Source organism: Asterias rubens, chromosome 8 (genome assembly GCF_902459465.1).
Source record: "Asterias rubens chromosome 8, eAstRub1.3, whole genome shotgun sequence".
Taxonomy (NCBI): domain Eukaryota; kingdom Metazoa; phylum Echinodermata; class Asteroidea; order Forcipulatida; family Asteriidae; genus Asterias; species Asterias rubens.
In genome coordinates this window covers 10,657,391-10,672,122 of record NC_047069.1, presented here as the reverse complement: position 1 = coordinate 10,672,122, position 14,732 = coordinate 10,657,391, and the positions used below count along the sequence as shown (strand labels likewise).

Below are 14,732 nucleotides of genomic sequence, written 5' to 3'. Positions count from 1 at the left end.
CGCGCACGCCAAGCATACGCGCCTGCATGTCGGACCTTAGTGTCGGACCTTCGTTGCGTTGTGATTGGTCAATACGCAATGGGGCGGAGCTTAATGGATCGGTCTATTACCAAAGGTGTTCTGTGCCTTTAACTATATTAATTTTGGTTTTATCCATATACTCAAATGTTTATTAGCACTGTATACTCGGTACTTTCCCAAGCACTCTAAAAAAAAATCCACAGGCATATTACTCGGGTTGGATTCGAACCCACGACCTTTGCATCTAGAGCAGTACTTTACCAACTAGACCACCGAGATTGTCCGGTAGCTAGAGGCAGTTAGAATCCAATATTTTAGCAGCGTGTTCCACAATGATTTAATTAGTTGTCCCTGACTGTATCCACAGAAACCTACAGAAGGCCATCAGTCGCATGGAGAAACTGCAGAAGGGTCTGGAGGATGTTGACAGACGAGTCGAGGAGTACAAGAGGAAGTTCCAGAAGCTAAACGAGGAAGCCACCAAGCTGAAACTAGAATTAGAGAAAGAGCAAGAGACGATTAGCTCGGCGGAGAATCTGATTGGCAAGCTGGAAGGAGAGTATCAACGCTGGAGTGCTCAGGTATTATGTGGTTCCTTAAACAAAATACCATTACTACAAAGCATTCTGTGGAACAGTTTTAAACAGGCATGCAACTCTTCCGCGTTTCCACGGAGTTCCGCGTTTTTGTGTGTGTTTTTTGGACGTGTAAAAAAATATATATAAGAAAAAAAAGGGAAAAAAAAAAGGAAAAACAAAAGATAGCCTAATATATGCCTGGCAACAACAGTGTACAACAACAATCATGTAAAATAAGCCTAGTACATGCTAACAATGCACCTAAGAGCATAATAAACCTCAACATTTTCTAGGGTACCATTGTGGGTCTCATGTCCCGTGGCGTTTCGGCGGCCTAGCTCCGCACTTGCGTTGTGCCTTCGAAAATTTTCCTCTTTTTTTTATCAACGGGCAGTTGCATGGTTAAAAGCACTGGACACCTTTGATAATTGTCAAAGACCAGTATTCTCACTTGGTAAATCCCAACATCTGCATAAAATAACAAATCTGTGAAAAGTTGGCATGAATTGGTCATCGAAGTTGCAAGAGAATAATAAAAGAAACAACACCCTTGTTGCACAAGCTTGTGTGCTTTCAAATGCCTAATAAAAGGCTTCAGGCCTGAAGTCTTTTAATATTTAAGTGAGAAGTTACCTCTTTCTCAGCAACTACTTTACTTCAGAGGGAGCGGTTTCTCACAGTGTTTTATACTATTAACATAACTAATTAATATTTGTTATCCCCGATGCAAGTCGCCTTATTGGGATGCATTTGCATTAATATCCTGGTGTTTAATGTGCACAATAGCTGCGACTCTTCATTGTGAAAGTATTGCATTCTGCTCTACCAGCCAGGCTTCTTGTTGATGAAACCCATGCCTACATCCTTTGAAATGGGTAACCCTGTTTCAGCCCCAGGAATAAGTGGCAACGGCCCCTATAGGCAGGTGATTTGGGCTGACAGCCAAAATCAATTAAAGACAGTGGACACTATTGGTAATTGTCAAAGACCAGTCTTCTCACTTGGTGTATCTCAACATATGCATAAAATAGCAAACCTGTGAAAATTTGAGCTCAATTTGTCGTCGAAGCTGCGAGATAATAATGAAAGAAAAAAAACACCCTTGTCGCACCATGGTCACACGAAGCTGTGTGCTTTCAGATGCTTGATTTCGAGACCTCAAATTCTAAATCTGAGGTCTCGAAATCAAATTCGTGGAAAATTACTTCTCTCTCAAAAACTATGTCACTTCAGAGGGAGCTGTTTCTCAAAATGTTTTATACTATCAACCTCTCCCCATTACTCATTACCAAGAAAGGTTTTATGATAATAATTATTTTGAGTAATTACCAATAGTGTCCACTGCCTTTAAGTGTAACCCTCAACTTGAAGTGGTGTCTGTCCTTATGAAAGGCTATCTCTCATTAAAAGTATAATAAATTATTTCATTTAAGACAAGTCTGTTGACTCTATAATCTTATTAATAATTACTGAAGGTATCTGAGCTGAAGGCAGACCTAGAGACCTTGCCCAAGAAAGCCCAGATAGCAGCCGGCTTCATCACCTACCTATCATCAGCACCAGAGGATGAACGTAGAGCTAAACTATCTGCTTGGGCTGAGATGGCTCAAATGGAGACCTTTGACATGAGACGGTTCTTGAGCACAGAGAGTGAACAGCTTATCTGGAAAGGGGAAGGTTTACCCAGCGATGATCTCTCTATGGAGAATGCTCTTGTTATCCTTCAGGTTTGTCAACTGCCAGATTGTTATGCTTTCATTTCTTAGTAACACTAACAAAAATAGCAGTGTTAAGCCCGGTTCATATTTACTGCGAATGAGAATGCGATGCGAATTTAATGTTAATTTGACGTCACAACTCTGTTTTCAAGATGTTAAATTTGCATCCGGGATAGTGAATATTCATTTTGGTTTTTACCAATATACACCGATGTTCGTAGCACTGTATACTCAGTACTTTCCTGAGTTCTATTTACGCTGCGATATTCGAAGAAGAGTTGAGCACAACTCAACTGCTGCAAATTTCGTCAACATTCGTATCGCTTTTGCATAGATAAAACAAGGAAGGTAGTGTTAGCACTAACTAATTACATAACAAACTGCATAAGCTTTTGTAGCTACTTCATCAGATGCAATGAAGGAGACATGCCAAGCTTATTTTAGAGCATTGATGACAAAGTATAAATTACAAAGTACACCTTTATTCAATTTTAAAATCACAGTAGGGAATTTCAACACAAAAATTTATCCCTTCATTAAAAATTACCTTTTTTTTATTTTGAGAAGTATGACACTATACTGAGGTAAAATTTTTGTGCAAATCTTAGTGCTTTCAAATGTTGCCTTTCAGTCATGGTCTCAGCATCAGGCTTATCCACAATAAGGTCAATTGTAAAGTTTATGAGCAGGTTAAAATATATTTGAAACATGAGGTTCCTTCATTCTGGCAAGAACCAATCATCAGGCATACTCAAGAAGAAAATGTTGCTTCGAAAACTCATGCGTTTTTTTTTAATGTAATTATTCTTTAAAGACACAGGGGTCGATTTCACAAAGGGTTAGGACTCGTCTTATCTCGAGTTAGGACGAGTGTCTCGCCTAACTTAGGATTAATCTTAACTTTTACATGCTACAGTGCAAGGCTGGGACTCGTCCTAAGTCCTAAGATTATTCCTAAGTTAGGAAGAGTTTTGTGGAATCAACGGCTGGACACTATTGGTAATTGTCAAAGACCAGTCTTCGCACTCAACATATGCATAAAATAATAAACCTGTGAAAATTTGAACTTGGTTGGTCGTTAGAGTTGCGAGATAACTATGAAAGAATAAACACCCTTGTCACACGAAGTTGTGTGCTTTCAGATGCTTGATTTTGAGACCTCAAATTCTAAATCTGAGGTCTCGAAATCAAATTCCTGGAAAATTACTTCTTTCTCGAAGACTATGTCACTTCAGAGGGAGCCGTTTCTCACAATGTTTTATATTATCAACCTCTCCCCACTACTCATTACCAAGTAAGGTTTAATGCTAATAATTATTTTGAGTAATTACCAATAGTGTCCAATGCCTTTAAGGGCTACCACTACCTTCCCTGTTTACTGCTTGTTGAGACAAAGTTATTTTGAAGACATTGAATGGTTTGGAGAGACCTTAGCCCAATTTCATAAAGTTAGCGACTAATTGTTGTGACTGTTGCCCCACTCATTTTTTTTTCTTAGCAAAGACATTTGTTTAGCAGTATTTTCTGCTAAACAGCTTTATGAAATTGGGCCCTTTTTGTTAAGAAAGAAATGTCTTAAATCAAAAGACCAACAAGTGTTCAAAATGTACAGTGCCTACGGGCACCAATCACTGTGAGAAAGTATCTCTGCTCTGCTTTATTTTAAAGTATTTCCAATATTTTGTCAGTTTTGGTGTTGAGTTTATAATCAACTTTTTAAAACTAATTATTTGCATTTTTTTTTTTACAAAGACCTAGGTTATCAAAAATGACAAATTTTGTTGGTAAACGTTCTTTAAGTAGACTTTAAATTTTGTTTTTGTTGATATTGTACTAAAATTTTCTTCATTTTTATAATGCTATGAAATGCTCTCATTTTTAACCAGCGCTTCAGAGGGTTGTTCATTTATTTAACTCAACTACGCAAATTTGTCCTATGATTAATATATAAACATGACAAATTGTGCAGTGCCTTGAAAACGAAAGAAAAAATGGACAACCTTATGTTATTTATTTGTTTAAAGCTTCAACAAACAACAATTTAACATAGTTTATTAACCATAGTTATTTTTTGTTGAATTCCATTTTTAATTACTTCATTTTGTTCATTTTACTCACCCCCCTCCCCCACCCCCAACCCGCATGATAACCATGATTGTGGCTGCTGTTTGCTCGATCACCTTGCTTTGTTACTCCCCACTCCCCCCACCCACTGCCTCGGAATGCTGCCCTCATTGTTAACACCACCAACGACGATGACGATGAATATACAGATAAATGACCTTCCTGTCACGGTAAGATTGAGTGCTTTGCAAAGGCTACACTTTTCCAGCCAAGCTGCTAGCAGGAATCCATTTTTTTTCTTATTTTATAGTAGAGAAGCCGTTCTCGTAGTTTCAGTTTTTTTTACAGACAAATTGTTCTGATTGTGTTAGAGTTCTGTGTTACCCTAATTTAACTCTACTTACTCATCAGTTATTAGAAATCATTCATTTATTGCTAACTTTGGAAGACAAAAAATGCACAAACACAGTACAATCATTGCTATTTGATTGAAATAGAACCAAAGTAGTTAGGAATAAGATCGTTTACAAACACTGTCACTTACTGAAAGCAAGTGAGGGGACGTCTCGTCATTACCTCCGCTGCTATGGAGTGAGTTCTTAATTCAGGAGACTGGCGATGAATAGAGCAAGCTAGTTGAAACGTTGCCAAGTAAATATATACATGTTACTGCAAACCGAATACACATTCATGGCATTAATACCTCACCATGCAATGCTTCAAAAACTATATCCACATTATCATTACACAGTATTTGTGCATTATATTTGTTTTTATATAGCTGTTTTAAGCGCAGTTCAGTTTACAAAAGCTTGATTTGCAAAGTCTGCTACTTTATCACTCTGCAACTATCTGATAGTTTGGTGCATATTCAAACAAATCCAAACCAAGGCAAAATGTCTGGCACTTCTCCCAGAGTGATGAGAATGGGAATTATATATAAGAGTAGTCTGGGAGTCAGACCAAAGCAGCTTCTGAAGGGCAATAGACTGAACTGAACTAAAGCCTAGTTGGCTAAAGTTTTTTGCCATTGATTATCTCAAGTATAGACATTAGTTATCACACAATTGGGTGGAATATTAAAAAAAATACAGTGTCAAATGTAAGGATAGAGTTGGTTATGGTAGTCAGACGCAATTTTGTTTGTGCCACTAGCATGAGTGTGATAAGGAATTTATCTTCAAGCAAAGTTGCTCCGTACCTTAAAATAGTGCAGTATGCGTCATCAGAACTGCGTGTTAGAACAGTGATTGATATGGGTAAACTCTTGTTGCTATGGGTCAACCAATCAGAATCAGGAATTCAAGGGTGCCTGAAGATAAAACATGTACTGCTGCAGCAGCCGAATCTTCCATTTTTTATCATTTCGTCATTAGCTCAGTTACATAGCTCTGCTTCATTAAACACATTCTTTGGATTAAGCAGTCTCTTAGTATCGATAGACAGATAGATAGATACATGTAGATAGATAGATAGATAGATAAAATGGTTTATTAAAAAACTGTCCTCGCAGCACAAAGGCTGAATTACAACAATTTTACATAAATTTAAAATTTGAAATTAAATAGAAAGCAAATTGGTAAAAAAATATTAAAAAAATATGTGAAGTAGTTAAGCTACTCCCCTAAATTTACACATTGAAAACTGCACATTGAAATTGAATTACTTTTACTCAAAAAACTTACATCATAATGGTGTCAGTAGTGGTATCATTCTGCTAACTGCAATTCTTGACGCTGGTTACTGCAGGATTCTGCACTTACATCATAATGGTGTCAGTAGTGGTATCATTCTGCTAACTGCAATTCTTGACGCTGGTTACTGCAGGATTCTGCACTTACATCATAATGGTGTCAGTAGTGGTATCATTCTGCTAACTGCAATTCTTGACGCTGGTTACTGCAGGATTCTGCACTAACAACACCCAGACAAGCACATAATGGGATACTTTTGGACAGTCCTTTTTCACAGTTCTCGCAAGTAGTGCCCAGACCTACTTTGCTGTACTGAGCATGTGAGCACACATAGCTGCAAAAAAAAGGACCAGGGCCCAATTTCATAGCGCTGCTTAACAGTAAGCAAATTTGTGCTTAAGCCTTAGCGTATTTCACAGGTTAGCTAAAAAATTGGGCGGCCATATTGCGTGTTTACCGTCGATTTGCATTGTGACGGCATTTATTTTCGTGCGGTAAGCACTGGAAGGTTAGCATGCCTTTTCGCGTGCTTACGGTTTGCAGCGCTATGAAATGTGCACAGTAAGCACAAAATAAGCCGCTAAGCAGTGCTATGAAATTGGGCCCAGTATGTCTGCTGCTGTCAGTGCTCAAAAGTCTCCCATTCTATGAGCTTTAAGTGTATAATTCCACAATAAACAGTGCAAAGGAATTGAGACCAGCTTTTAAATAAGCTCCAGTTCTTTACCTGCATCTCACTACATCAGAAATAAAACAGTTGCAGGATTATAAATTGAGACCAGGGTAGTGATGAAACTTAGCGCTATCATCATCTAGTTGGAATATAAAATATTCAGTTTCTTTGTCTTTGTTCATACGCTGAACAGACATTTCTTTGTTCATTATGGTCAATTGAACAGGAATGAAAGATGCCTGACTTTTCTGTACTTTTTCCTTTTTGCAAAATGTTTTTTATATTTTTATTCAGACAACGAGGACTAACTTATTGATGAACTTCTCTATCGCTGTGGATTACTGTTCTAAAAAAGCTCCTTAGATCCATTACTACAAGAAAATTTGGACTGTAGTTTCAGACCTATTATCAGCCATGACTTATGTCTTTGATTCAATCTGAACTTTTGTGAATAAAATAACTTTAGTAATGGCTTTCTGCTACTGTATCAAATCAAGTATATAAAACATCATTGATGATGGGATGTAAAAAACACCTTGGCAAAAATTTGGACTGTAGTTTCAGAAATTTTTATCGGCCATTACTCTCGTCTTTGACTTATTTTGAACTCTTGGGATAAAAACATCTTTAGTAAGGGCCTTATGCTACTGTATCAAATCAAGTATTGAAAACATCATTAATGGCGCGATGTAAAAATCACCTTGGCAAAACTTTTTGTTATGTAGTAACTTTAGTGATTAGGGAGTATAAAGAACTGGGGGTGAAATGGGTACTTGTGAGGGCAGAAATGGTTCCTGTAATTGATTTAGCCGAGTAATGCACAAAAGACCGATCCATTAGGCTCCGCCCACGACGCACGTGTGAGCAAGAACACGTGAGCCTCTCCAATTCCTTTCTGCACAACTCTGCCGCGCATGCCAAGCATACGCGCACGCATGTCGGACCTTATTTGTCGGACCTTCGTTGCGGTGTTATTGGTCAATACGCAATGGGGCGGAGCTTAATGGATCGGTCTATTGTAGCACAGGCTGCGTACTCCCAGGGAGCTGAGATGGTTTAAGGAATTAATTAAATGGCCTAGATGAACAGGGGTATTGATGTTGGAGCACTTTGAGAAGCCCTTCGGGTGTGAAAAGCACGGCATAAAAACCGCCTACTATTACTGTTTTTATTAACTTTGCTTCTTCATTGATCTTTAACAGAATTCCTTGAGGCCATTCCTTGTGGATCCTTCATCTAGAGCCACTGACTGGTTGAAGACACATCTTAAGGATGCCAGACTAGAAGTGGTCAATCAACAGGTATGGGGAACTCTTCTGACAGTTGCCTATTAAAATTGCAACAACATTCCTTCTAGTTTAAGGTCGTGGGTTCAAATCCTACTCGAGTAATATGACTGTGATTTTTTGTTCACAGAACTCGGCAAGGTATTGAGCATACAGTGCTTACACATATCTGCAAAAGGGTCAAACCAAAATTAATATTCCTTCCAGCGTTCAAATAAGTATTTCAGTACACACAGAACAAAAGTAAATATATGTACAGGTACTGCAATATTGGGTAAAGGTAATGTCATCTGATTCTACATCCTTACGTTGTCCCAATACGTCAACCCAGTGTAATGTCTTTTATTTAAAGGCAGTGGACACTATTGGTAATTACTCAAAATAATTATTAGCATAAAACCATACATGGTAACAAGTAATGGGGAGCTGTTGTATGATAGTATAAAACATTGTGAGAATCTGCTCCCTCTGAAGGAACATAGTTTTCGTGAAAGAAGTAATTTTCCCCGAATTTGATTTCGAGACCTCGGATTTAGAATTTGAGGTCTCGAAATCAAGCACAACTTATGTGACAAGGGTGTTTTTTCTTTCATTATTATCTCGCAACTTCGATGACCAATTGAGCTCAAATTTTCACAGGTTTGTTATTTTATGCTGATGTTGAGATACACCAAGTGAGAAGACTGGTCTTTGACAATTACCAATAGTGTCCATTGTCTTTAAATAGAGGAGTTGAAATCTGTCCTTTCTTGCCTTTATGATCAATGTTGCCTTTAATTTATTAGCATGTGTTCAATTGCTGCTTTATCATGTTGTTACTTGGACATCAATTTTTGCTCTCAACATCCAAACTCATTTCCTTCTCTCCCATCCCTGTATCTCTACTCCAGCTTTTTAAATTTCGTTAATTTTAGTTTAATTTAATTTATAAACTAGACATCCTGTTACCTATCCTGTTCTATAATGAACTATTAGTTCGTTCTTCATGAAATGTATTTCTGTATGATTGTTTTTTGGGGGCCGAATATTAAGCTTAGAGAACAGGGTATAATACATGTGCAGGAATATTGTATTTGTACATAACAAAGTTATTTCAGTGTAATTCATAATAAAATAAAAAACTGTCAGTGTTGATAATGAAATGAGAAACTGTGACAATTATTGCTGACATTTTCCTTCATTACATTGTCTGCATCACATCTCTTAGGATTCCAACTTCAACACTGCTCTTGAGCTTGCTGTGCGCTTTGGAAAGACCCTAATCATTCAAGAGATGGATGGCATAGAACCCATCCTTTACCCTCTCCTGCGGGCAGATCTTGTCAGTCAAGGTAATGGTGTTCAATATAGAACCAATTTCTATTTGTCTAAAAGATGAAGATTACTGTTGTGGCGTTTTGTGATGGAACGGTTAGGAGCACTGGACTCGAGCTTTGATGTTTCTGATCAGCAAAGTGTCGGTTTGAGTCCTGGTCATGGCAATTGTATTCCTGAAATTTCTATTTGTCTAAAAGATGAAGATAACTAATATGGCATGTTTGGACCGAGCGGTTAAGAGCACCAGAATCAAGCTCTGGTGTTTCTGATCAGCAGAGTGTGGGTTCAAGTCCTGGTCGTGGCACTCGTGTCATTGAGCAAGATACTTTATCATAATCGTTCTTTGGATGGGACATCAAGCTGTATATCCCGTGTACTCGGATCGGTAGTACGCTTTCAAGAACCAAGAACCACTATGATGGAAGAGTAGGGGTCAACCTCTGTGTTTCTGGTTCACATCGTAAGCACCATTGTCTATACAGGTTTCCTCAGGCTTACAAACTACAGTGATTAAATTCACTTGTGAGGCATCCTTTGTTGCATGAACAAAAACATAAATAAATGTTTTGAAAAATGGAGGGGGGCTGTCAATCATAATAACACTTCTGTTGTGTGTCAATCATGTGTAAGTTTGTAAGAATCTGTGTATGAGACAAAATCAAACAGTTTATAAGACTTTGAAAGGGATGCAAGGTGGTGTAGAAGAAAAAATAACTTGATTAAACTTGTTCAAGTTGAACCTCTAATTTCCTGGTAAAAAAAGTTTTGTTCTCTAAATAAGCCATATATTTCTATAAAAAAATGTAGGTTTATTGTTAAGAACAATTGAGGCAAACAGAATCCTTCACATCTTTTAATATTGTGTTTTTGTTTGAATCTGATTTTAGGACCTAGATTTGTGATTCAGATTGGTGACAAAGTGATTGACTACAATGAGGATTTCCGTTTGTTCATGACAACACGTAATCCCAACCCTGAGATTCCACCAGATGCTGCCTCTATTATATCAGAGGTCAACTTTACAACAACGAGGGCAGGCTTGACTGGCCAGGTACATGAGTGTTTTGGAATCGGATGAAATTAATACATTCAGAACACTTAACTCTTATAGTGTCTCAATTTGTTTATATTTTGCATATACAGAATAGGTAAGTCTTTCTCAACAAACAAAATGTATCTTGTTAATTTGTATCCTTGAGCAAGATGCTTGAATTTAATTTCTTTTCTTCACCAAGGGTTATAAATGGGAACCTGTACTGGTAGAGATTGATATTATGTTTGAAAAAGCCTTAAACGCACCATAGCTGCTCAGGGTTGTATTATACTCCCCAGGAAGATTTAAGGATGTTTATTGGCTCATGACCATGGCACGAAATGCAAAGCGCATTTATATCTTATTACTTTAATTATTGTTATTAATACTACTAATTGAGAAAATACAGGCAGACATGTTCTTAATTGTATGAAACTGGTGTACTTACTACATCTGTTTAATCCTTGCTGACCTTTTCTCCTTTTCAGCTTTTGGCTAACACCATCCAGCATGAGAAACCAGAGTTGGAAGTCCGTAAAACAGAACTCTTGAAACAAGAGGAGGATCTAAAGATCCAACTTGCTGAGCTTGAACAATCTCTCCTTGAGGTAGGTTAGCCATCTGGGATGTAGTTCCTTATTTAAGAGTAACAAAAACAAAGAATTCTTTCAGATGTTACAGCATAGATGTCTGCAAAAAAAATAGTTAATGTCTTAATGTTTTGACCCTAGCAGAGTTTTTCTCAAAGGCTAAAATGTCTCTGCTCGAATCGAAACAACAAGTCATTAACTATCTCTTTGCATTTGTACCATAGGTCCTTTTGGTTGGTAAGCAGTCTACAACAGCTAATTCTTTCAAGCTATTTTCTAAGCATACATATCTTTGAAGTCTTTGCTTTGTTCCATTTTGATCAGTGGGTCTGCTGTATTAAATGTTTGTGTTTGTGTCCCGACAAGTTATAGGGCCGGACCAATAATTTCAAAATGACATTTTTACTAAATAAAATGTTTTATGATTTCCCTTTTGTAGACTCTGGCCAAGTCAGAAGGTAACATTTTAGAGAACAAAGTGCTCCTGGACTCGTTGAACAAGACCAAAGAGAGCAGTCAGACAATCTCCAGCTCCCTGATGGAGTCTGTCCACCTCCAAGCCTCTCTGGACCAAGAGAGGTCTGCTTACCTACCCCTGGCAGAGAATGGTAGCACCCTGTTCTTTGTCATCAGTGACCTGGCTAAACTCAATAATATGTACCGTTTCAGTCTGGGAGCATTCCTCAGGCTGTTCCTGAGAGCGCTTGAAGGAAGAACAGTAAGTGTGATTTGGAAGGATTCTTCAATTGTATTTTAAGATTTTCTGTTACACCCTACATGTCAAAGAACAAATCTAATTGCCAACTGTAAGGCACTTTTTTTTTAATATGGCAGCAGACAAGCTTATTTAAGATCTTGGTGGTCATTTTTTTTTAAAGTGTTTACTTAAATTTATTTTTGAGTATAATATATATTTTGTTCTCGACTTGACCACAGACTGTTTGATTCACCGAATTTGTACATGCTATTCTTTGTCTCAATGCAAATGCATGTCTTTAGGGACTAATTGCCTACAAGCTCGGCTTCTAAAATGAATTGCAGTGTCATTGTTTTCATCTCGTTCTTGATTACTCTAAAGTTGTATTCTTTAATCTGATCGCTGTTGAATATGTGATAATGTCTTTTATTTGTTGATACTGTGGAAAATAAATAAACCTTGAGCCTTGATTCTAATCCACAAAGACTACAAGTGGTCAACATCTTGAAGGGTTTGCTACTTGACATAGTGTTGATATGATGTATTTTTTCCCACCTCTCTCTCTCTATTAGGATGGCAATAGCACTGAGATGAGGATTCAGAAACTCATCATCTCTCTTCAGACTCTTGTCTATGAGTACGTTTGTAGATCACTGTTTAAGGAAGCCCGCCTGATGTTTGCTCTTCACCTGGTACATGGAATGTACGCGCATCACTTCAAGGAAAATGTGAGTTACATCGAAAACATATCTCAGATTCGTAATAATAATAATAATAATAAAGACTTGTAAATGTGCACATTTCCCCCCTAGTAGGTGTTCAAGGCGCGGTAAAACCAAAAACAAACAAAAGAATACAGAAACAACTAAATTAGTCCTTGAAAACCTGTAACATAATATAATATTATAAGATATTCTAACTGTTCCTCATTAACAAGTGTTTTAAGGTTGGCAGTGTTGGGTACGCGTGTTAGTCTTCAGCTCAGAATGGTGACCCAGGCCTCGACCTCTGCAGCGGCCACCAGCGGCCGTTGCCGTGATGCCCCAGCGAATTGCCGTGAAGCCCTTTTAAAAATCACGTACCTTACGGCCACTTGGCCGTCGTGCCCTTTTTCATTGATTCCATAACATTATTTATTCGAAAATGTTATTTAATGTTAACATTGTGACCCATTTAATTTATATGGAGGTAAAATTCGAAATGTACGATCCCGCACACTAGTTTTCACAATGCTGATTCTGTGCACTAAAAAATGTGTCGAGAACGTGGCATGGTAACCATATCAAACTTAGTTGAGCTGTTTACTACTAAAAACGAAGCACCAAACTACTCCAATGTATAAACTCGCCACAAGTCCCTACACTAAATTACGCATTTTCGCACTGATTTGTCTATCATGATCTGTATTTGTAGCGGATGGGGCGGGGGGAGGCGCGCGGCCGGGGACTGGATACAGTCTATGTTTTTCCCCTGGATATTTCGCTGGTGTCCAAGGCTTGTACTGGATTAATGTTTGTGACCCACCACTACCAGTGATCTGCCTGCTTTGCGACTTTGTTTTTCATTGCCAAACACATGTTTGTGTACACACAACAAGCGTGGAATTGTAAAACGTCAAAATCGGACTAAATGGAGGTAACGGCGGAGCCCTAATTTTGGAAATCATCATACTCCATCAAGTTCATTATTGATCAGCATGCCATCCCACAAAAGATGCAAAAATAAGCAGGAAGGTGAAAGGGCTGGAGTGGTGGCAGCAAAGTGCCAACTTTAGAAGCATTTTTTAATTAGGTGCGTTTGTTTACATTTTTATAGTATTTATTTAGCGCAGTCTAGCGTGGCAGGCAAAATACAACTTACAAGTTTAGCTAAATGCTAGGCCACTTATTTTGTGCTAAGGGGTTCGTTTTTAATTTTCATAATCATATTTATATAATAGAAAAAAAAAAAAAAAAAAAAAAAAATCATCGGATTTAGCTGAGCCTCGAGGTTGTTGGTGAGTTTTTGGCGTGGGCTGGGTGGGGCTCGTTTGTAGCGCAGAGTTGGGGTAGTGGTGAGCCAGAGACTAATTGATCTTTTTTTCTTCAGATTGGCATGCAGGGAAATAATTTTCTTAATATTTTGTTCTGTATGATTTTTTCAACAATTCTTTGTTCTGGAGCAATGATTTGTTTTCAGATGAGCAGAAGGGAGTTTAATTAAGGCGATGAACAAGGGGAGGGGGTAAGGGGTAAAATGGGGCAAGTTAATTACTGGGGTAATCGTTTGCAATTCGAGTGCTGCAAAAAAACTGTAAATAATTCAGAAACAAATATTTTTAAACTTTTATTTAATTTCAGTTGCATAGCATGTAAACAGCGACAATGAAATAAATATGGGTTGGAAAGTTGACCACCATCTTGAAATCAGTGGAAAGTATATTAACATAATCATCAACAAATAAAGGTTTGAAAATGGCCTTGGTGCCCTTTCAGTTGGCCTTGGTGCCCCTTTCTTTTTTAGAGCTTTTGAGGCCAAGTGGCCTTGCCCCTCTGATACTAAAGGTTGAGGCCTGGTGACCCACATAGGAATCAAGTTGAAAAGTCTGAAAAACTCTGCTTGTGTTGAAAAACGTCAGGGCTTTAACTAATCTGATTTGAATATACATGAATGACCATATTAAATTACTGTAATTCACTTTTCACTTTATGTGTACAGGAATGGGAGTTATTCCTCGGTCAGATTGTTTCTGACGTTAAACCTGATGCAAATAAATCCAAGGATGGACTACCTAGCTGGATTGATCAGGACAGAGTACAAGCTGTGTCTGTTCTTAAGGTTAGTTTTATTTTTATTTTATTTTTTTGTGCAAGTCGCCCAAAATAAGGCTAAAAGCCACTCTAGGTTAAGGGCTTCAAGGAAGAAAACATAGACATGCAGAAACTCAGTGGAGCTGAAGGTAGGAATTGACATTCCTCTTAAAAGATGGAAGATCATAGGATGAAGGGAAACATGCACCAGGCAAGGAGTTCCAAAGAGATGCAGTACGAGGGAAAAAGCTACTGGAGTAGCTCTTTGTTTT

At 37.9% G+C, this 14,732-nt stretch overlaps 1 protein-coding gene across 3 annotated transcripts in view; it reads left to right on the top strand.

Moving 5' to 3' along the window:
* LOC117294063 (cytoplasmic dynein 2 heavy chain 1-like) overlaps positions 1–14,732 on the top strand; it is a 78,393-nt gene that overhangs the window by 50,423 nt on the left and 13,238 nt on the right. For 2 of the 3 annotated variants that reach the window (XM_033776579.1, XM_033776581.1), the window contains 10 exons: positions 389–602; positions 2,075–2,326; positions 4,591–4,611; positions 7,951–8,049; positions 9,242–9,365; positions 10,239–10,402; positions 10,873–10,992; positions 11,414–11,692; positions 12,244–12,399; positions 14,369–14,488. In XM_033776579.1, the coding sequence (XP_033632470.1) occupies positions 389–602; positions 2,075–2,326; positions 4,591–4,611; positions 7,951–8,049; positions 9,242–9,365; positions 10,239–10,402; positions 10,873–10,992; positions 11,414–11,692; positions 12,244–12,399; positions 14,369–14,488 (1,549 nt within the window). The remainder of the gene's footprint in view (positions 1–388; positions 603–2,074; positions 2,327–4,590; positions 4,612–7,950; positions 8,050–9,241; positions 9,366–10,238; positions 10,403–10,872; positions 10,993–11,413; positions 11,693–12,243; positions 12,400–14,368; positions 14,489–14,732) is intronic. The other variant, XM_033776580.1, reaches the window with a different exon arrangement.